The 23,355-nt window shown below is 38.0% G+C and overlaps 1 protein-coding gene across 1 annotated transcript in view; it reads right to left on the bottom strand.

Annotated features, from left to right (window-relative positions):
- pear1 (platelet endothelial aggregation receptor 1) overlaps positions 1 to 23,355 on the bottom strand; it is a 58,290-nt gene that overhangs the window by 15,204 nt on the left and 19,731 nt on the right. The window contains exons 2-6 of the mRNA XM_044118336.1: positions 11,588 to 11,698; positions 9,992 to 10,093; positions 9,812 to 9,912; positions 5,850 to 5,942; positions 313 to 559 (exon numbers count right to left, since the gene is read on the bottom strand). Of these exons, the coding sequence (XP_043974271.1) occupies positions 313 to 559; positions 5,850 to 5,942; positions 9,812 to 9,912; positions 9,992 to 10,093; positions 11,588 to 11,694 (650 nt within the window). The 5' untranslated portion in view covers positions 11,695 to 11,698. The remainder of the gene's footprint in view (positions 1 to 312; positions 560 to 5,849; positions 5,943 to 9,811; positions 9,913 to 9,991; positions 10,094 to 11,587; positions 11,699 to 23,355) is intronic.

Below are 23,355 nucleotides of genomic sequence, written 5' to 3' on the forward strand. Positions count from 1 at the left end.
ATGTTTCATTTTATGTAGATCTAAGAGCCTGTTTTAAGTAAATACTTCCATAATATTGAGGAAAAAGTTCTAGTTCCATCAGCAGATAAATTTATTCTACCAGGACATGTTATTTGTGAAATAATGTGTTTTGTCTTCTATTTGAACTTAGGTTCCATTTTGAAAACTGCTTCAGAGCAGCAAAATGACTAAAGCAGCTTCTTTAGAAGTCGTTTGTGCATCTGATGACTTTTCAGTGGGGGTGGACTTTGTTTCTCACACACAGGTTTTCCATTTTCCCATCTCTCTGTTTCCTGGTGTTGCTGAACTTACAAAGTCCCGGTGAATCCCTTCTGACAGGTGCATTCTCCTGTTGCTTTGTTGCAGGATCCTCCGTTGCCACACTTGCACTTCTGCTGGCAGCCCTTCCCAAAGGTCCCGGCCGGACACGAGTCCTCGCAGAGGCGTCCGATGAACCCGGGCGGACACTGGCAGACGCCCCGGACCGGGTCGCAGAGCGCGCCGTTCTCACACTTGCACTCCTTGCGGCAGTTTGGACCCCAGTGTCTGTCGTCGCAGGCTGGAGGACACAAACACAACGGTAAGTACGGCGCTGCAGCTTCCCTACCAGCGGGTTGGATACTCGGTCAGTGCAAACAGATGCACGATTATACAACCATACATCTTTGAGAAGCATTAGTAGAGCCTCCTGCACAACCAGAAAGAATGCATCCAGTGTTTTGGTAGGTTTGCACCAAATGGCTGCTGATCTTTAAGACGCCTGAACTGCCGATCCCAATTTTGGCCAATGTCAATTGTTTTGTCTGAAATGTTGCTAAATAAAAGTAGAAAGTCTCTGAGTTGGTAACAGTGGGGTGACTATTAACTTCAAATGTGACCTGCTCTGTCAGTCAAACCTCTCTCTCTCTCACTGCAGACCTAAAGAGGACAGTGGCTGATTTTTAGACTGTTGCTGAAGGACAGGAGATCTGGAAATAAGATTGGCTTCACTTGTAAGCATCGGCCGATCACCGATCCCCCGAAATTAAGGAAATTGGGGCAGATTGATCGATACAGCCCTGGTTTCTGGATGGTAAGTCAAAAGCAAAAACGCTCTTGTGTTTTCCAGCAGCCATTGTACAGCGTAAATAGTAATAAAACCAGCTGACCAAATGTGCTGGAGCTCAGCTGGGATTGCTAGATAATGGCCTTTACTGTCTGCTGTTTCGTGACTAAACATTCTGTAAGTTTTTGATTTTCCAGACACTAAAACCCTCGAACCCAAAAAGTTCTTGGGTTGTTTTTAGAAGCCGTAGAAATCTAAAAGGAAGCATAAAAATGGGCACAATGTGAATTTTGCGTAATAGATCCCTTTAAAGCTGAAGTATGTGACTTTATGCTCTGGCTTGTTAGCATAGCCACCAGTGATAGCAGATAAACACTTTTACTGGAGTAGTAAGTTGTTTCTCCACCATTAGCACATTTAGCAGCGAGTACTTGAGGTTGATTGACAGCGCTAAAACCCTCCTCCTGGCTCTGATTGGCAGATTTTGGTGCTTTTTTTCAGACAGCAATAGCAGCTCAGAGAGGAGATGGAGGAGATCGATCTTTTCACAGATTATCTGTCTCATAACAAACTGTCACAACATGGTGAGAGTTTTAACAAATATGTATAAAACATTTTATTTATAAAAGTTACTGCAGCTTTAGTTGTTTCGTAAACCCTTTGTTGTTCTCCCATGTTAAAATCTAACAACTTGAAGAGCTGTGTTGTCTTTGTATCTGGGATTTCTTGGTCATTTGAATGTTTTTTTAAATTTGTCTCAGTCACAGTTCGTCTCGCCCAGCAGGAGATTACGACCTCATGTCAGACAAGCATCAGATTCGTTTCGGGAAAGCAGTGAGGACTTGGCGTCTGCTGCTCTCGTAGCAGAAACAGGAGGATTAGAGTCGCTGCGGTGTCAGATTACCGACTGAAACACGAGGTTTTCAGTAAAGACGAGCTCCTGGCGGTGACTATCACTGATTGGCTCTGGAGGAGTTTGCTTCCTCAGAGTTTCACACAAGTTTTGGATTTCAGTTCATGATGAAAAGTCCTCAGATTGGTCAGAGCTGCATTCTTCAGATTTCTGCTCAGTTACTTCAACTGCGTTGCGTTTTCACTCAGAACACATGATCTCCAGAAACGCTGACGAAACCCGTGGATGGACAAGAACGATCCCACAGATTCCAACTGAGCTGTCCTTCGTTTTGGGAGCAACAGCCAGTCGACAGTCTGAGCTGCAGGTCGTTTGTGTTCTCCTCACACCTTCTCATCCGCAGCTACACTGTAAAAACACAAAATCTGACCAAGAACTTTTGGTCTAGTTTCTTGTGCATTTGAAAAAACGCCAAACTAGCTTGCAAGTAACTTTTCAGCAAAATACAGGAGGTTGTTTTAAGTAAATAATTCCTTAATATTGACAAAAAGTTCTAGTTCCATCGGCCGATTATTTCACTCAAAACACAGGAAAATGTTTTGTTACTTTGGGGTTGAGCCATAATAAATAATTCGAGATAAAACCAGTAAAAAAAACCTGGTTGGTAAAATAAACTGTATCATGATGTGGTGATTTCTTAGTTTTGCAAATAATATTTGTGGTTTAAGAAAAACAAGAGGGGGAAACATTTTTTAACATCTTGTAAAACTAATGTTAATCAAACCATGAATATAACTTTTTTTTAAAAAAGTTACTGAGGTAAATGCAGTTCAGTAAACTAGTTACCACCCAGATCTGCTAAGATAAAACGAGAAAAGTTTGTTTTGATTAAACTTCAGACAAAATGTTTGTATCTTTGTACTGGGTGTATGTAAATATCTGGCCTCAGTATGAACGACCATGACGTTAAAACCCAATAATCTCTGTTGGCGATCCGTCAGAGTGCAGAACGGAACCAAATTAGGCCTGAAGCGAACTCCCGCCGTGCTGCGGTGTTTACAGCAGGGAGGTGGAGGACGGCTCGGTGCCTCCTGCTGTTTATGAAGAATCACAACTTCTCCTGTTCTCTGTGTGGCACCGCGGCGGGCTGAGTAACGAGGATCTCAGCTGGAGCTGATTGTGTTTATACAGACATTCTCCAGATCACTGAGAGCGACTCGCTGAAGCCTCTGCAGGCCTGCAGCTCCTGAACCAGAGCGAGAAAAAACGGACCAGAACCGAACACACAGTTACAGCTACAGGTTTACTGACAGCAGACATGATGAATTCATTTTAGGATCTTTATGGATTTATTTGAGCTGTTCTTTTTCCAGAGTTAGTATTAATGCTACATGAAACTGGTCTTTCTCTAATCCACACAGGGTCACATTCATACATAATACAGTCTTAAATATTTACATATGAACCCTTGCATGTTACACTCATGCATACAACACTTTTAGGTCAAAAAGATGATTCTTTTACATGCAGAAAAACTCCACTAACTAAATGAAATCTGGAAATGTAGAAATTATTCATTTAGTGAAGTGAAAAATAATGCAGAAAAATTGTTGAACAATTTCTTTTCACACGTTCAGATAAACTGCTAATAACTAAGCTAATTTTATGCTAACTTTGAAAAGTTTTAGCACCCTTAGATTCCCCTCAGTTTATTTTTCCAGTTAAATTCAAAACTGCTAACTTCCTTGGCTGTTTGGTAAACCTTCAGCTCCATAAAGCTCTACATCTGTTAAAGTTTTGGTTTCCTCACAATCCCAGAGGAAGAGAAAATGAGGTTTTCTAACCAGACAAATTTAAAGAGGAGTGGCAAAAACAAAGGAGGTGGATTAGCAGTGGTAGCTAACAGATGATGTCATTCAGGACGTGTTACTAAGAAAAATCGTCTCTACTGCCCAAATATTGAGCTGTTAGCATGTCATGAGACTCTCATACAGTGTCTTCAGTCAGAGGGCTCTGTATTTATTGGAATACTGACTGCTACTGGAGATCGTTACCATCCACAGCATCACCAACCGCAGTGAATCTCTGAAGATACTTGGATGATCTGAGTTATGATGACGTTTAATTCGCCTTTGAGATAAATAAAGTACTTCTGAACTGAATTTGGGAGATTTTTAAGGATGATCCAAAGCAGAATTTGCATAAAAACTCACATGAATTTCCTCTGACACAATTAGTAATTAATTATACCCTCAGGGTTTTATTTTAAATGGTTTGCTCTCGAATATGAGCTCCATAAACGATCCTCGGTGCTGGTTTGGTGAGCGACGCAACACTTCCAAGCTTTCCACCATCTCTCCGTTTCCAGAACGCGTTTTATTGCTCGTAAACAGAGCACACTGTGGCTACATCTTAAATCTTCACCACGTATGAAAACATCGGGACCCTCTCCTCTTTCCCGCAGCCAGAGAAGTCAAACAGGAAGCGTCGGCTCATATTCGGCCGAAAACGTTACAGAAGAGCCGAGGAGAAACAGAGACGGAGAAGCAGAACGACGACTTAAGTGAGGGTTTGGAAGGCAGAGTAAGAGGAGAAGGAGAGTGGGGTCACATTTTCCATTTCCCTTCCCCATCCTCCCGCTGCACGCTGCTGCAGCTAATTTGAGAGTTTTGCAAAATAATGGGAGGGGAAAAAAAAAAGAAAAACCAGAGGAAAGAGAAACGCAGTGTACTATTGACCCAGCTGACTGAGGAGAAAAGGTAGTGGAAAACTTCACTTCCAGGAGGGAAACATCATCCTTTGGAAAACGTGGCTGTGGGTTAGAGCTAACCGTTATATAACCGCCCAACATTAAGCCTTATCTTGACGTTTCCCCTCTGCAATACCGTAAAAACTGGCCTGCTTTTACAGTTTATCCTGAGCAGAGGAGTGAATTAAAGAAAGTTTCATAACTTGAAGGGTTTCCTGCAGTGGGAGCGCTGGGTGGCGTCATGCTCCCCTTCTGCTCCCCCTGAAAAACCTTCTGTTGGGAAGTGATGGATGCAGAAAACTGCCACTTAGCTAATCATCATTTCCTCTTGATTATGTTGCTTCTACCCTGTTGCTGTGTTTCCATTACAGATTTGTCATTAGCTGCTTTTCCATTGATCAAATAAACGCACAATTTGACATTTTAAAATTAATTTGCTTAATGGAAACAAACCACTTTCAACAAACACTCATTTGTCGATAAAAAGGTTTCATGAAAGGATGAGGTGGTTTCTTTGTATTGAAATGGCCTCATTTTTCTAAACTGCAATGGAAACACTGTTTTGCACACTTTCACGTGTTACTACTGCCGGAAACCACAAAGAAGACGACAGGAAGTAGATCGAGGATGATGGCAAAATGTCTTTTCGCATGAACAAAACTCATTCATGTGTGATTTTAGTTTCTGCAAAATGCTGGGTTCTTATATTAGTGAAATAGTAATAGTTTGTTTTATCAAACAACTCGTCTTTTTAGGAGGAGTACATTTCCGCAGATTTGCTAGAAAAAACTTGGAGATTTCTTGTTGAAAATTGTTTAATTTTTTCATAATTTTTAATTTTATTTTGGAAATTAAACAAAAACGTTTTTTGTTTTTTTTTTCAAATATTTCCAATATTAATCTCAATATTTCTGGGTTTTTTACTAGCAAATTTTTATTGTTTCAGACTAAATTTCAGATTTTCCTTGAAAATTTCTGAAGGTAATCTAAAAATTTTGTAGTTTTTTGGCAGAAATTACATACATTTTCCTTTCCATTAAACATTTAATGGAAAGTACAATTGACAATTATTTCCTAATTGTCAAATTACGCCGTCATATGTTCCATAAAAAACAGCTAGTGAAAATGTTTTTTGCAGAGAAAAAGCAAGAGAAAAAGCATAAAAATCGAGCATGAATGAGAGAAAAAGAGCGGATGCTCACAGCTGGAGCAGTCGTCGCCTCGCCATCCTTTCTCACACTGGCAGCGGTTGGGAGCGACGCAGCGGCCGTGGACGCACTCCTGGCTGCAGTGAGCTGTTCATCAGGAAGAGACACATTAGTCATTAAACACATTTCATTTTTAAAGCATCAAAGAGCGATAGAATGGAAATGTATTTCTAATTCATAAATAAACGTTGACAATTTATTTATTTCTGAATTATCTTTGTGAATAAGACAAAAATCTGTGTGTCTAAAAGTTTCTGACCAGCTGAAAGCGACATAAAACTTTCTCACAAACATTCAATTATGACCAGCAGATGATTATTCACCTCAAATCTGTTTGGTTTCTTGCAGAACTCGTCAATAAACAACAATTTCACTGATTATTTTCCCCTTTTTCCTCGACAGCGTGAGGAAACCAGGCAGATCTCTGCGACGTGTCATCAGACCAAAGAGGTAAGTCTGATTATATGTAATTAGATGTGTTTGAAATAATTAAAAGTGCTGCTTTCTGGAGAAGATGACATGTTGCAAACTGAAAATCAGCTCCCGCCTGACTCCTCGTTCAGAGCGTTTACGTTTGACGACAAACAAAAACGAGTCGGGGAGAAACTGCAGGCCGACTGCAGAGCGACAAGCGTTTATCTTCCACTGCAGAGCGAGGAAACCTGGTTATTACCGTCCAGATCCTCTCAAATCACGTTTCCACACGGAGTGGAACTTCGTATGGTTTCACTGGTTTGCACAAGCCAATCCGATTGGTCTGTGGGAACTCGGCGGTGGCAGCATCATGCTCTGAAAGGTTTGGACGAATGGCAGAAGCAGTTTTAATAGTTTTGGGTTTTTCATTAGAGTTTATATTTATTTCATCGTGTCTTTTTGTACAATCTTTGGAAAATGTTCGACTTTTCAAATCCAGAAATTTTCAGGTTTTTTTCTAGAATATTTCTGAGATTAATGTCAAAATCTTTAAAGTTTTTTTCTAGCAAATTTTAAACTCAGAAATTTCAAAGTTTTTGTCAAGATTTCTGAGATCAAACTTAACATTTTTTTTTGTTTTTAGGCATTCCTTGTTTTTTCTAGAATATTTCTGAGATTAATCTTTAAATTTTGGAGTTTTTACTAGCAGATTTCCAACTTTTCAAACTCAGAAGTTTTTCTCTAGAGAATTTCTGAGATTAATCTCACAATTTATGAATTTTTTTTTAGCAGAAAAGTACTTTTTTCTATCTACAATGGCCCTGATACGCTTTCATAAATTCATGTGTTTATGAGAGCTTATTTGTTAGTTTTATCCTGATAAAACTAAATTAGAAAACAACTTTTCAGTAAGATACAGGAACTCGTTTTAAGTCAATAATTCCTTAAAATTGCTTGTTCTATTGGCAGACTATTTATAACAAGATATTTCCCATGTTGTAACTGAATTAATGGAACAAAGCAATATAATTTGTCTGTAAATGTAAAATGTGCTAAAAAATATAATTTGTTATTATTTTTATTATTAGTTCAAAGGCATGTTCAGATTTATAAATAGAGTTGTTCAACTTAAAATAAAACTTTGTCTATAAATAATTGTCATATTATCTGCTAATTATAATTACTATTATTTTATTGCATTCCAAATGAGAGATTTACTTTCAGAATTCTTTTTTTATTTTTGTAACTCAATGTTGCCACAATGATCTAAATTGTGGTATCATTGAGTTTTGGGATTTATTTTGGCTGTTTTTGTCTTTTGATTTTATTTTTTTTACCATATGCAAAGATCTTCTGCCACAGCTAATATGTAGAAAACCTGCATAAAAATATCTGTGTGGGAGTTGTGCCCCTCTTTGCCCCCCTTTTGGCTACGGCCCTGGAAGAAAAGTTCTCTGCTTTGGAAAAGTCCTGGATCAAAACCTGAGCTTTGCCATCGTTGACGCTCCAGTCCTCAAACTCTCAAAGATGCTTAGCTGACAGAATCTGGGTGATTTACGTGTGAAGAAAGCCAAACTCATTTGACATGTTTTAGTTTGAATTTCTGAAGCTTTGGTGAAAATCAAACCCATAATTTGGCTTATTTATGTCCCACAAACTGCTCCAGTTCACAGTGGGGAAAAAAGAAGCAGCTTTCTATGAAAATTAGATGTTTCAGTGAAAAACCACAACAGCCATGAGCGGTTTGCTGTTCCAGCTAATTGCTGCAGCGTTGAGTGTTTTCCAACAGACTCACCAACATCCAGAATCAGGACACAGAATGATTCTCATCCATTAGCAGAGAAATCAAAAAAGCTGCTCTGATGGCAACATGGAAAATGTTCAAGACTATTATTAGAACCCATTTGGGAATAAGTTCAGAAGGAGGGAATAATTTGTTCTTGTACCCGATCACATGACAGAGAGGAAAACAATCTGTTTCCTGCTGACATGAAAAATATTTACAACACTTAAAAACACACTGAAGACACTTTGTAGCTTGTATGGAGTTAAAGTTGCTGCTTTTTAAAATTAACAAGTAACCTAATCTGACACAGCTGGAGCTGATTCATAAAGAGGAACTGATTCAAACACACACTCATCAATCCATCCAGGATTTTACAATTGTTTTTGTGGTTATTTGCAATCAAAATCACAGATTTCTGGTGCTAATTTAGAAATATTTGCAAGGACTTTTACTATATTTGTGCTTAAATGTGACTTTTTGTTTCTCGCCAAAACCAAGATCAAGTTAGGCTGAAAGACGAAATACCACAACCAGCAAATTTTGATATAAAAGCTAATCCTAATTGACTTAATGGCGTGCGTTAAGGTTAAGCCACATGCTGGTGATAGCACGCATGTTAGCATAGTAGCTAGCATTAGCTTTTCAGCTAATTTTGACCTAGAAGCTAAAGTGAACAGACTAAATGCAGTGATTGCATGGCAGTGATAGCCCACATGCTATTTACATAATTAATGTCAACATTAGCATTTTAGCTAGCCATAGCTTTTACATGTTTTTTTTCACACAGCATGGCTACCTTTAGCTTTTTAGCTAATTTTAGCTTATAAACTGCTGTGACCTTACAGTTGAGCTTTTTAAGCAATCTTCTACATCTATTATTTTCTCATTTGTCATTTATTTTTTAGAAAAAAAGAAGGTGAAAAAAATCCATTGAAATCAGATCTAGTTTTAAAAAGTATGAGATTTTATTTCCAAGCGTCACTGCCCAGCCCTAAAGAAAAGGAGAGTTACTGTTAGCCAACATCTGAATGATAGCATTTACACTAATATTAGCTTTAACATGTTTTTTTATACTGAAAGGAGTATGTTAGTTTAGGTCAACATACTAGTCATAGGCGTCATGCTAATTTTAGCATCTGAGCTAAAATGAGATGATGTTAGCAAATTTTATATAAAAGCTAATCCTAACTGACTTAATAGCATGCAATAAAGTTATTCAACATGTTGCATAACTTTAACGCACGTGGAAAACTCCATCTAAGGCTAAATGCCGGCATGAGACCAACAGCCCGCAAGAACCTTAAGGGAAAATAGAAAATAACTTTGAAGAGAGAGTTCAAGAGGACCTGAAACCGTAGAAACTCTCTCAAGACGGGTTTCTATTTACAGCATTTTAGATAACATTAGTTTTTCAGTTTTCACCTAAAAGCTAAAGTGAACAGACTAAATGCAGAGTGATTATTGGTCAATATTTGGCATGCTATTGACAGAATTAATGTCAACATTAGCATTTTAGCTAATTTTAGCTTTTATTTGGGGGGTTTTTTCACACTGCATTTTAGCTTTTTAGCCCATGAACTGCTGGGACATTACAGTTTGACGGAGCTCTGCACTGATTATTTTCTGTCATTTCTAATTTATTTATTGCAAGAATAGAAACAAGGGGGGGAAATAAAACCTGGTGTGAAAGAAATCAGAGATTTTATTTTTAAATCGGTGTTGGCGTTACATGAAGAAGAATAAAAGTTCCACTCACGAACACATCGGCCTCCGCTCTCATAGTAGCCTGGACAGCAGTGGTACCGCCTGCGGTACTCGGTCTTCACCGCCTGCCTGTACGCCGTTTTATAGGTGATCCTGAAACATTCCCACAGTCAGTCAGACAAGAAGCTCGGACAAGAAGACAGTCGGTCAGGGGCAGGAGGCGAGGCAGAACCTGTGACGGGAGCATCGGAAAGAGGTCCGGGGGTCTGAGCACGGCTCCTCCGTCACATGGTCGTAGGGGTGAGAGTAGGACTCCTTCACCGAGGTGGTGTAGCTGGAAAGCAGAAAAACAAGCAGAAAATGTGATTAAAGAAGCAGTCGGGGTAAACTGAGGAGCCATGAGGCGGAGAGGTCTGCCATTTTAATCCCCTGCTGCGCCTTACAGAGAGCTAATAAATAATGCAGATGCTGTAATTTTTCCCAAAATGTTCAAACTGGTGAACAGACTGCAGGTTCGGACGTTTATGTCCCAAAAGATTCACTGTTGTCCTGATTCTGATGATCCAGTTGTCACGCCTTAACCTCAACCGGAAAATATTCACTTAAAGGGGAAAATGTATCCACATCTGTTGGTTAAATTGGGGGCAAAACGTCTGACACGATTCCCAGATGGGCGACACCAAATGATTTTGATGATCCTCATTTGTGGCTTTAGAAGGAATAATTCAATAACCTCCAGGATGGATTTTCAGAAAATGTTCTTGGAGTCGTAAATCAGATCCATCGTCTCGCCTGGTGGCTGTTTTATTTACACTCAGCCCATTAAAAAGTCCTGAAGCAGAGATTAACAATAATAAGCCTGTCTAATAAAATGAGAATATTTTTATAAAATCTATTATTAATGGAGATTATGTTGTAAGTTATGATGTATGACAGCATATCAGGGCCATTATAGAACAAAAGGAAACAAGAGTTTCCAAAAATAATCCAAAAATTTTCAGATTAATCTCAGAAATTTCTGATTTTTTTTCTTGCAAATTTCTGACTATTTGGGGCTCTGAAATTTTCTTTCTTTCTCAAAAAAATTTCTTAGATTAAATTCAAAATGACTGAAGTTTCTTGGTGGAAAAGTCCCCTCAAAAACCTTTGACTTTGAAACTCAAACATTTCGTTGTTTTTTTCTGAAACATTTCTGAGATTAAGCTGAACATTTCTCAACTTTTTTTTCTAGCAAATTTTAAATTTTTCAAACTCAAAAATGTCCTCGTTTTTTTTTGTAAAATTGATGAAATTCTCAAAATTTCAGTTTTTTCTTTCACATCTCTGTTTTGGAGTTTGGAGATGTTGTTGTTTCTAGAAATGTTTTTTATATTTTTTTGAAATATTCTAAAAATGTTTGATTTTCTTTGTTTCTTAGAAAACATCTGATATGAAAGTATTTTAGTGGAAACTTACTCCTCCTCTTTTTTTTAAATGTATCCACAACTTGGAAATTTTGAAGTTTGGAAAGTTGAAAAACATTTGACTTTCAACCTCAGAAATTTTCAAGTTTTTTCTGTAAAATTTCAGTTTCAAAAGTCAAACAATTGCGAGAAAAAACTGAGATTCTTAGATTAACCTCAGAAACTTTCAAGAAAGAAATTAAATGTGAGTTCAGTGGAGAGAGCGGGTGAAGAGGGAGACGTACAGGAGGCCTTTTCAAGGTCCAAGTCTTAGAGTTTATTAAAGATAAACGATCAAACTCTCATTGGAAACGTGCAGCTCAGTAACGCTGAAAACCAGCAGCCGTGCAGAGCGAGTGTAAACATGCCGGTGCGTTTGGCCTCACCTCTCCCACAGGCTGCACACGTTGGGGTCTCTGGGGTCCAGGGAGCTGCTCAGTCCAATCAGGAAGCCAAAAAGCTGCAGGACTGCAGAGGAGCTCAAAGCCTGCATGGTCCTGAGGGGCGAATGAAAGCAGAGACGCTCAGAGACGACTGCAAAACCGCTCCGCTCTGGACAGTACGAGGCGAAAACAGGTTTCATGGGTTTAACAGATCCTGCGTTATTTTCAGGCTGCAATACGAAACATTAATGTTCCTCAGTGATCGATTTAAACAAAAATAAAAGTTACAACTTTCTGAAGTCTGTCAATAAGCTGGAGGAAACTTTCACTCAGCAGAGTTTGGTAGCATCTATGCACCAAAAATCTGGAACAAACTTCCAGAAAATTGTAAAACAGCTGAAACACTGACTTCCTTTAAATTTCAACAAAAAACCCACTTGTTTAGAGTTGTATTTGAAACGTAATCAATTGCAAATTTATTGACGGAATCTGACTTGATGTTGTGTTTTGATTGTTGATTCTATGTTGCATTGTGTTTTTGTGTTTGATTTGATGTAAAGCACTTTGAAATGCCTTGCTGCTGAAATGTGCTACAAATAAAGTTTGATTTGATTTTGATTTTGATTTAGTAACTAACTACGTTTACTCAGTTACAAGTAACTTTTTGGAAAAAATGCTCTTAATGTGTTTTACTTTTTGCTTTTACTTTGGTAACTTTATTATAAAGTATCACTATTCTTTTTTGAGTAAAATTTTTGGATCCTCTACGAACTGTGAGTAACTTCACTTAATGAAGAACAAACATTGTTTTAACCAAAAAGTCACCAGACACATCGTCACGACAACAAACGTTACCGGACTGAATTATCGCCATAAACAATAATATTGTTGTTTCAAAACCATTTTCAAATAATGATGACATAATAATAATGGATTCTCAAATAGACTTTTCTAGTTCAGAAGCTACTTTGTTTCTTCTAGGAAATTTCTAGGCCCTAATACAGGGGTGGTCAGTCCTGGTCCTGGAGGGCCAACCTGCAGGTCTTAGAGTCTCCCTGGTCCAACAACCTGAATCCAACAGCTGAATCTCCTCCAGAGAACCGGTCGGGTCCACCGGAGAACCGGTCGGGTCCACCGGAGAACCGGTTGGGTCCTCCAGAGAACCGGTCGGGTCCACCGGAGAACCGGTCGGGTCCACCGGAGAACCGGTCGGGTCCTCCAGAGAACCGGTCGGGTTCTCCAGAGAACCGGTCGGGTCCACCAGAGAACCGGTCGGGTCCACCGGAGAACCGGTCGGGTTCTCCAGAGTCCTGCTAATGACCTCATTATTTGACTCAGGTGTGTTGAAGCAGAGATGCATCTAAAAGTTGCAGGACATCGGCCCACCCCTGCCCTAATACGACCCACTTGTATAATGAAAAGTTTGTCCGCCATATTACTTAGCCCTGCTTTTACCTGAGTAGCAACATGTTGAAGTCGAGCTGATTGTTTGTAAGTAAAATGTTTTGGGAACTCGGAGTGACTCAGAATGGAAAATATCCCCGACTGCAGATCTGCAGTCACACTTTCGGTTTTAATTCATCATGATTAACAGTTTTCTCTCTCTCTGTGTGATTAATGGAAAGGTTTATTGTACACTGGTTCTGTTTACCAACAATATAAAGTTAAGGCTGCCTTCCTGGCTATAAAGAAAGTTTATAAAAGTGGTGCAGAGGAGCCAGAAACAGACGCAGCCCCCAAAACGTAAAGCTGAGGCTCAGCCGCCACGAGAAAAAAGAGAAAGAAAGAAAGAAAGGGACCGTACTGCAGAAATGTGACTCCCAGCATCATTCTGACCCCTCTGCACCAGAGCGGAGGGGCCGCCGCGCTCCACAAACATCTGGATCTGATCAGGGAGCCAGGCAAGAACAGCAGCCCAGCGCAGGGACTCTGTCAGGCTCTCAGGGAGCAGCAGGGAGAGCAGCTTTCCCCGGAACATGTTCCACCATCATATTCTGGCAAATTCAAACATACCCATCATATTTGACCATATTCCATCCTCGTGTTCCACCATGTTCCGTCATAATATTTCATAATAATCTATCATAATATTCCATAATAATATTCCATCATAATATTCCATAATAATATTCTATCATAATATTCCATAATAATCCACCATGTTCCATCATCATAATCCAACATATTCAATGATTTTCAATCATCATGTTTCATCAACATATTTTGATATTTACTTTGAGTTGAAATATTTTCTGGTATTTCTGCACAATAATTATGTATTTTATTACATAAAGAAACCAAATGAATCATCATCATATCAATAAATGCAACAGTTTTAAAGCTGCAGAATGTAACTTTTATCAAAAGTATGATTTCTTACATATTTGTTAAAACTTTCAATATGTTTATGAGACAGACAACCTGTGAAAAGATTGATCACTGAAGTTGTTTGCTGATCAATCATTAAACAGTTTAGTCAGTTTTTTCTACATTTCAACATTTAATGCTGAAAATCGCCCGTTTAGAAACATTTTGAAAGGTATTTCATTCTTTTCCTAAATATATAAATGCTAGCAGATTACTGTCTGCACGTTGCCAGGCATGTTTCTGAACACATGCATGTTATCCAGATGTAAATAGAAGCTCAGGCTGGTAGACATTAACTGATAATTCGGTTCTTTCATGCTTGGATTGGGCCACGGAAAGACGTTGCTGTTCCAGCCTGGACAGTAGAAGGATCGTTAAAAAAACACGATTCGATTCGACCGTAAAGCTCCACGGATACAAAACTACACTGCCTGAACCGCGTCCAGGAAGGCTGTGTTGCCATGGCGATCACCCTGAGACACGTCCTGATGTATCTGGACCGACTCAAGGATGGACAAATTACCTCAAATTAATGTGGCATCTTGACTGCAAATGTTTAGATGGAGAGGTTTTTTTGATGTTTGCACCATAAACAATCATTTTATACAATATTTACGTTGTAGGAACTTGAAAAGGGTTTGATTATAATGATTCATTGTATAAAATCTTGTTTTAGCTAATTAATTAACTGAATTACATTAATAATCTGTTGACTCTATAAAAAATTAAATGTTAATTTTGCACAGCAGTGAAATGTAAAGAGCAAAGTATAAAGTATGTTTCATGTTTTCAAAAACAAATTATAGTTTTTCCAGGATTTGGATGCCATATTACCATATTATGACTATTACAATATTGTTCTGTTTGTAGTTTTAGAAAATAAACTTGATTAAACTCACATGTTGATGCTATAAAAGTGATTCTGTTTGCAGTTTCCAAAGGTTTCTGTGAATTTTACAAAATGTTTGTTTCACACTTTACAGTGTGATTTTTATGTAAACTTTATGGCCGTTTTTTACAGTGTATGAACATGAAAACCAGATAGAAAGAAAAAACATCAGTTCAGATCGCCTGTAAAAAACCCTTTTCTGCGTTTCGCTGATTGCTTTGAGTGTTGTTTCTATTCCCAGCCAGTCCGGTGCTGATATAACCGAGTGTCGTTTGTTGACGGGTAACTTTTTCCAAACTGCTTGGGAATTGTTGTCACAGCGGCTCGGAAAATGTTGGCGAAGCTTTTGGGAATAAACTTCATGGTTCACTTCATAGCTTTTATAGACGCACAAACATTTTAACACAAACCCTCGATGTTTTTTTCTAACCAAACCCACAACTTTTATTAAGCAACAACAACAAAAATCGAAGAACGAGTTAAAAATAGTTTGTGGTTTTAGATTTGTTTTATCTCTGCTCCTTCTCACTGCGTCAACACTTTTGTTTGTTAAACTAAACTTTCTTTAATTTCCCTCCTGAGCTTGAATTTAGATGCATCCTTCTTCCTCCTCTCTGACCTTTGACCTCCTGACACAAACTGTGTGACTTTTTGATAAGTAATCGCTCCTGATTATTGTTTCCTGATCATTTTACCTCCAGTGCAGCTTCGACACTTCTTGACATTCCCTCCAGTGTTTTGGTTAAGAAACGATGAAAGTAGCTGGGTAATTAAAGGCGGCCGCCACGCGCTGCACGTTACGTCTCATACTTCAGATCTTTTGTTTGTGGAGGAACATTTTCCCATCCACATGTTTACATTTAGAGCCACTCTGCCTGGAAAAAGCAGGGACAATTTGCTGAAACCAAAGGAAAATTTGCTTGTGGCTTGATGAATAATTTATGGGTTTAATATTTGCAAAGTCTGTGGTTCAATTCCCAGCAGAGACGCTTCAAAAAAACTGTTTATTTTAAGAATCATTTCATGTTTGTTTATTTTTGGAGAACTGATTCTTACTGATCCGTTCAGCTAACATATAAACATAAACAACATTTATGTCTAATTTTGTAATATTTTTCAATCTGTCACCTAAATCTGAATTACAACTTAATTTATGGTCTGATACTTAATACTTCATACTTAGGTAAACTCGTTAAAACCAGTGGAGATAAAAACTTAAAGGCAGAATTAACTTAATCTCTTTATATCTAAAGCTGAATGGAGAACCAGTTTAAATTAAACAGTTCAGAACCAAGGAAACAAAATAACTTTAAAACACAGAGTACAGAGGATTTAGATAAAATATCTGCTGTATTCTCTGTTTTAAACCTTCTTCACACAATTTTCCTCCTTTTTTTAGATATTATGTCACTGTTGATTCACTCATCTATACATTAATGCATTTATTGTTTTTTGACACCAAAAGCAGGCAATTTGTCATGTTACTCAGTTTTCACTAAAATATCTGCTGTGTTGTTTGCAATTTCAAAAGTTTTTGAATGTAAAAATATGTAAAATGTCCACCTTTCGTTCATCCTATTATCTAACTGCAGCATTAAAGTGATGATTTCTAAACATTGGAGCCGTTTTTCAGTCTTCCTGCAGGCAGTTTGCATCTTCTTCCTGCTGTTTCCAACGTTCTGGCAGCCAAATCAGCTTGTAATATAAATTTGTGTGATTTTATTCAGTTGTATGTTTTTATGGAGCATGTCTGAAGGTGTGTGCTGATATTCAGGCAGCCTCAGATGAAATGTGGTGATGAATCCTGAACAGATCAGCTCGTGGTCCAGTGACTGTGGTCCGGGTTTCTGGTTCTCTGTGGTTCTGACTCAACAGGAATGTTGTTTGTCACAAAGCTCCAACCTCAGACAGGATTCACTGATCCACCGCAGCGTCACGCTGTCAGCAGCAGCTGGAGGATCGACTTTGTTAGTCAAACTTGTAAAGCCTGTTTCAGTAATCAGTAACGATAAACGCCTGGATGAGTTTCTCTAGATCTGGCTGAGACATCAGTCTGAGAAGGTCGACTTTGTAACTGACTTTATGTGGCTTTTAAGGTTCAGGTCTGAGTCCAGATTTCTGCCTGATCCAGTAACAGACTGACAAATATCAGCATCCGATTGGTTCAGATCGTGTGATTTACAGGAAATAATAATAATTTCCAAAGTCAGAAATCTTTGATTTTTTAAAAACTTTCCAAAAGTCTTTTTCTTGAAAATTTCTGAGATAAATTTCAAAATTTTGTTGTTTTTTTTCTAGCAAATTTTAAACTTTTCAAGCTCTGAAATATCCAAATTTTTTTTTTCCTTTTTTCCAAGAAAATCTTGGCAATTTAGTTTAAATATCCATCGGACAGGTGATATGTCCCTTTCAACATCCCTGTGTTGGTCTTTTTAAAGCTGCAGTCGAAGTTTTTGTTTCACTTCTGAAATAATAGATCAGTACAAAAATGTTCAGTTTAAAGCTGCAGTATGTAACTTATTAAAACTATATATGTTTTTAAACATGTTAGAACCGTCCCCATGTCTGTGACTGTAAGGTCCGAGTCAGACAATCGGAGAAATGATGGAGCTCCCGGTTCCTCAGTGCTACCTAGAATCAACCAATCAGAGCCAGGAGGCGGGTCTTAGCGCTGTCAATCACTCTGTGTGTCTCTGCTGCTAACAGATCCTGCTGTGAATGCTAAGGCTAGTTAGTAATAACGGCGGATAAGCAATATTTCTCTAATGGTGCATTTCTTCAGACGGTGGAGGAAATCGATCTTTTCACAGATTTCCTGTCTCATCCCAAACTGCCACAAAATGGTGACAGTTTCAACAAACATGTAAAAAACAGATTAATTTATGAAAGTTACACACTGCAGATTTATCTCAGATTTTTCCAAACTGACTGAACACACCAGGGGTGATCAAACTTTTGTCAAAAGTTTTAATGGGTCAAGAAAACATAAATACGTAAAATGAAGCAAATAAAGTAGCATTATTTGTTTTGTTTTGTTTTGTTTGTAGGAAATTGATGTTATTGATTCTACATCTGAACATTTAAAGCGATTTTGCACGTTTGCTTTACTAAACACAAGGCGTCTAATTTTCAGATTCTTTGGGCTCGATTGAACAAATTTTCATTTTCAGTTATAAAAGCAGAATTTGAGTCACTTTCTTTCAAAACACTTGCTTTATTTTGCCAAATTTAATAAATTAGCTGAATGTTGATTTGGTTGCAGTGATGTCAGCTTTTCTGTAAAAGTTTGGAGGCGGTAAAAAAAAGACTATTTTCTGTTTTACGTAACTTTTTCACCTCATGAAAATTAAGTCAGCAATAATGACTTGACCCGGATTAAATATAGAAAGCACCATGACAGAAAATGTCCATACAAACAGTTCAGTGGCTGATTATCACTGACTGATGAGCTTGTTGGCGCGATGAGGACTCCAGATCTTCTGGCTCTGATTAGGGTCTTTCTCTCTCCTACCCACCAGGACTCAATTCACTGGCTGGCACAACCGCCTGGGAGATTTCTGCCACAAAAACAACACTTTATAGGAACAGACATGTGGCTTTTATTAAGAGGACTCATCAACTTCAGCCACCACTTCATTGGACTGGGGGTAAATATTTTTCATTACCTTCTCTCTGTTTTAATTGCCCTTTATTAGAAAAGGGCTTCAAACCGCATGGGAATTCTTAAACGCTGAGAAATGGAGCTTAATGAGTGCAGACGGAGTTGTTTTGCAGTCGGCTGGTGTTTGGGTTACCTGCAGAGGTAGGAAGGCGTCTGGAGCTGCAGGTCTTCATGCTTTGGTTTTTCAAAGAGAAGCAGCTTCTCCAACACTGTTCTGCTGCATGCAGGAGCAGCCATTAAATCCTCTAAAATTCATCCAAGAAGCCTGGAACTCGATGAGGCATCGCCAGCTTTTCCAATCCCTCCTGATGCTTTGAGTCACTCAGTCACACCTCCACAAAGTTTGGCTTCAGATCGGTGAAAAGCCTCAGCTGTAGCAGCTCTGGGCTATTTTTACACACGTTAAGTGATGAAAACAGCAGGGCAGTCCCGCTTTGATGTGGCTTCATAAACCAATAGAAAATGAGCGAATAACCACATACACACACACACACACACGCACACACACACACACACACACATACACACACACACACACACACACACACACACACACACACACACACAAATGTGTTGAAACATTCAACAAGCTCCACAAATTCAGTCTTAACAAAGACTGATGGCGAATTTTCTTGTTGTTGAGACGATTACTCTTCAAACGAAACAATTTTTACTGCAAAACACAAAATCCTACCAAGTAATTTTGGTTTAGTTGGTTTGACATTTAAACAAGGCAAAACTAACTCACAAGTAACTTTTCACTAAGATGTAGGAACTTATTGTAAGTCAATACAATAAGTTCTTTAATATTAATGGAAAAGTTCTAGTTCCACTGGAGTATTATTTCACCCTTAATGTACAAAATATATCTTGTTATAGGTGAAATAATCTGCTAATGGAACTTTTCCATAAATATTAAGGACATATTTAATTAAAACAAACTCATATTTATTGATGAAAACTTACTTATAAGTTAGTTTTTGTCTTATTTCAAGTGCTATAAGATATTTACATTAGAAATTAGACCAAAAATCTCTGAACGATTTAGTATTTTTTCAGTGTAGTTTCTGTCGGAAATGTTGTTTATGTCAAACTGGTTCTGATTCTGTCCAGGTCGAAAGTGTTTACGCTCACAGCCAAGTCTGAATGCGATGATCTGTCCAAAACCGCACAGAAGATATTCTGCTAATGTCGAAAAAGCACAATTTCCTTATTCATTAAATAAGAAACGTGATTAAAATCATATTTCAATAAGTTTGTTTATGCAATAAGTCATTTATAAACATGCAGCACCATTACCCTAACCACTTCCTGTTGTCTTCTTTGTCGTTTCCAACAGTAGTAACATCCTGTTGTTGATTCTGTGCCTGCTGTGAAGCAGAAAAAGTGTTTCCATTGCAGTTTTGTTTGCACCTCATCCTCTAACAAAACATTTGATCAAAAAATGTCTTTAAATGAAGCAAATTTATTTTCGTAATTCCAATTTGCACTATGTGTCGGTGTGTGACTTTTATTTGTCACACTTCTACTTTGAAAATCAAAAACAAAACTCTGATGCATTTTGTGAAATTGCGTTTCTGTGTTTTTTTCTCCATGGTTGCCGTTGGTAACCATCAGGAAGTCCTTTGCACTGATTGTTGAATCAGGGCAGAATCTGAGTTGAGGCTCAGCTCTATTTTTAAACCAAAAATCTCTTTCTGGTGTTTTTGCGTTTGGTTTTTATAAATCAGAATTTTCTTTGGTGTGCATAGCTTTTGGCTTTTGGTCACACGTAGAGTTTCAGTATAGATCCTACACAATGTTTTATGAATGAGACCACAAGTCTTTGACATAAACACCAAAGCAGCTCATCAAACAGCTGCATGTTTGACCAAAAGCAGCTTCTTCCATTTTCACCCAAACAAGCCAAATTGAGGCTGAACTTGATTTAGATGAAGTTCTGGTTTTGCAGGTTTTCTCTGCTGCAGTCTGATGCTTTCCTCATGTGAAATGGTTGGACGACTTCTGGGACTTTAAGCTGATAATATAAAAAATGAGCAGAGAACTCAGATTTTTAGTCTTAAATATGATTCATTATACAAAATAAATCATTTTGCCTCATCTCCTGGTTTTATAAGTTTGTTTGTGCAATAAATACACTAAAGCATTTGTTCTTATTGAATTATTCATTCTTTCATAATTTCCCTATTCTGGAATCGATCAGGTACATCTTATTATCCAATTATTAGTAATGAAAATAGTCTGTCTAATACCTTGAAGGCAGATTGGAATGAAAAATAAAACACGACATAAATCTAGTTTATTGTCTTTGCAATGAAAAGTTATTAAAAAAAACTTTTTTTATTAGGACTGTTCGTACTGTCCCATTATTTTTATTTTCAGTCGTAAAAACCAGAACACTGAACCGCCTCCAAAACATAACACCTGTTCCGTCGCCTTTTCATATGAACTACAGAGCATCTTTCTTTCATTTCTCCCAGATTTTTCTCAAATAAGTCAGAAACTTCCCAGCAAGTCAAACCAACAAGTCAGCAAAACTGGTCAGTATTAAAAAAAAGGATGTAATTCCTGTTATGAACGGATAAAAGAGGCTTTTTCTGAGTCTGCATTAAAACAAAAAACCCTCTGACATTCAGCGAAGCAAAGCAAATGTCACCGTTGAAACTGTTTCCGATCCTTCTAACCTCAGATTTCTGTTTGCTCCGTGCGTTTCTGCACGGCTTCGGCGCTAATTAGGGAAGAAAATATTAGTCACAGGCTGGAGAGAAATATTCAACAGGAAAGAAAATGAAACTGAGTGGAAGAACAAGAATTAGTTGAGGTGTTGTAAAGGAAGCAGAAAGTAGCAGAAATGCCAGCTGGGAATAAAGTTCATCTATATGTCAGACTCGGAGCAAATCTTTAGTTTGAAAGATTTAAACATATTTTCCTTTTTCTTCAAAGCTTCTGCAATTAATAACCAGAAACCTTTAAATGCTTTTTTTCTTTGAACTGGTGAAAAACTCCTAAAATGGACAGTGAGACCCAAATACTGGAGGTGAAATATTGCTGACCTTTCTCTCCTCCGGAGTTATGAAAATGTTAACTGCATCTGCAGTGATTCTCTGGATAGAAAGTTGGTCTGTGGAAAGAAGCAACCTGCAGAGCCGTAATGCGCCACATAAATCCAGTTTTTATAGGATAATGAATAAAAAACTAGACGAGGATGAAAAACGATTTATTTCACAGTTTTACCAAGTCGTGTTAATTTATTACACAAAAGAAAAAGACAGTGGGAAAAAGCACAAATGGAAAAGAGTTACGGTTATGAGACGAAACGGGTTGTTTATCTGAACCAACATGGCGTCTCTGAGCCAACATGGCGTCTCTGAACCAACATGGCGTCTGTGAGCCAACATGGCGTCTGTGAACCAACATGGCGTCTATGAACCAACATGGCGTCTATGAACCAACATGGCGTCTCTGAGCCAACATGGCGTCTGTGAACCAACATGGCGTCTGTGAGCCAACATGGCGTCTGTGAACCAACATGGCGTCTCTGAGCCAACATGACGTCTGTGAGCCAACATGGCGTCTCTGAGCCAACATGGCGTCTGTGAACCAACATGGCGTCTCTGAACCAACATGGTGTCTCTGATGGACATAATTATCTCATAAACAGAACAGTATGTGAATTCAGACAAAATTCTTTTTCAGTTTTTCCTAATTGCCAATTGGAAATGCACTGATCTAATATCAATATCTGTATCGATACTGATATTGACAAAAATCCAGATAGGTTATCGGTGACAGTGTTTCTGATCCATAAGGGCTGATCTGTTCAGTGTAATGCTAATGAAAATGAGCCCAAGATATGGAGCCTCTTCCTTTTGGTTCTTTACTCTTCCTTTGACCCGGATGTTCTGATCCGACCTGTTCCGACTGAACCACTCCAAGTTGAGTTGTTTTCACACGTTTGACCAAACATGTGTTAATTAATTAATCTGTTCTCTGCTGGTGCAACGTTATCAGATTAATTTGTAATTCAGTATATTTATGCCTGAGTTTTAAAAAAATAAACTTTTTAAGTCGAATCTGTTCTGTTTTTCAGTCGGATCGGTACCAGTCCATACTGAACCTCAGGTTTCTTTATCATTCCAGATGGTTCCATCCTTTTCTCAATTCTTATTGATAAAATAGAAAAATCTGCTGCAGATTAATTTATTCACCTCTATGCCGATGACACAATCCTTCATTTAAGACAACTCCAGCTAATCATAATGAACAACCAACTAATGCCTTTAAATATAGATACTAATTATTGTTTTATCATTTTTTCCATTTCAAAATGACAAGATCATTTTTTCAGAATATATTTTTCATCTCATTTTATTGGAAACTACATTTCCTACACACAAACGTCCCGATTCGCGCTCAGAGTGTTGAAGTTTCTCACCACGTTGCTCAGGATTTGCTGCTGCGCTTTGTGAAGGAAAGAGGAGATCAGCTGCACACGCAGGCTGCAAACCGATACAGAGAGACGGTGATCAACGATCACTGATCAGACACTTTTTCACAGAAATCTGGTGATTATGATCGGTGGCCGATCGATCGGCACACCTCTAGACGTTTTTACTAAATAAAAAAAGTGGAAAAGTTGAAACCAAATGAAAAAATCGCTTTTACAGTAAAGTTGAGAAAATAGAATAATAAAATTTCAGGGACTTTGAAACCAAAGTAACAATCTGATACTTATATCAATTTGGGATTGATATTTGGAATTGATCTCCCCACGATAACCAGTAATAGAAATAATATGTTGGTTGTTTTGAAAATAATAGCAAATTTCCTATGAAAGTAGATATTTTTTAGAAT

This window comes from Gambusia affinis, linkage group LG05, assembly GCF_019740435.1.
Source record: "Gambusia affinis linkage group LG05, SWU_Gaff_1.0, whole genome shotgun sequence".
In the NCBI taxonomy this organism is placed as follows: domain Eukaryota; kingdom Metazoa; phylum Chordata; class Actinopteri; order Cyprinodontiformes; family Poeciliidae; genus Gambusia; species Gambusia affinis.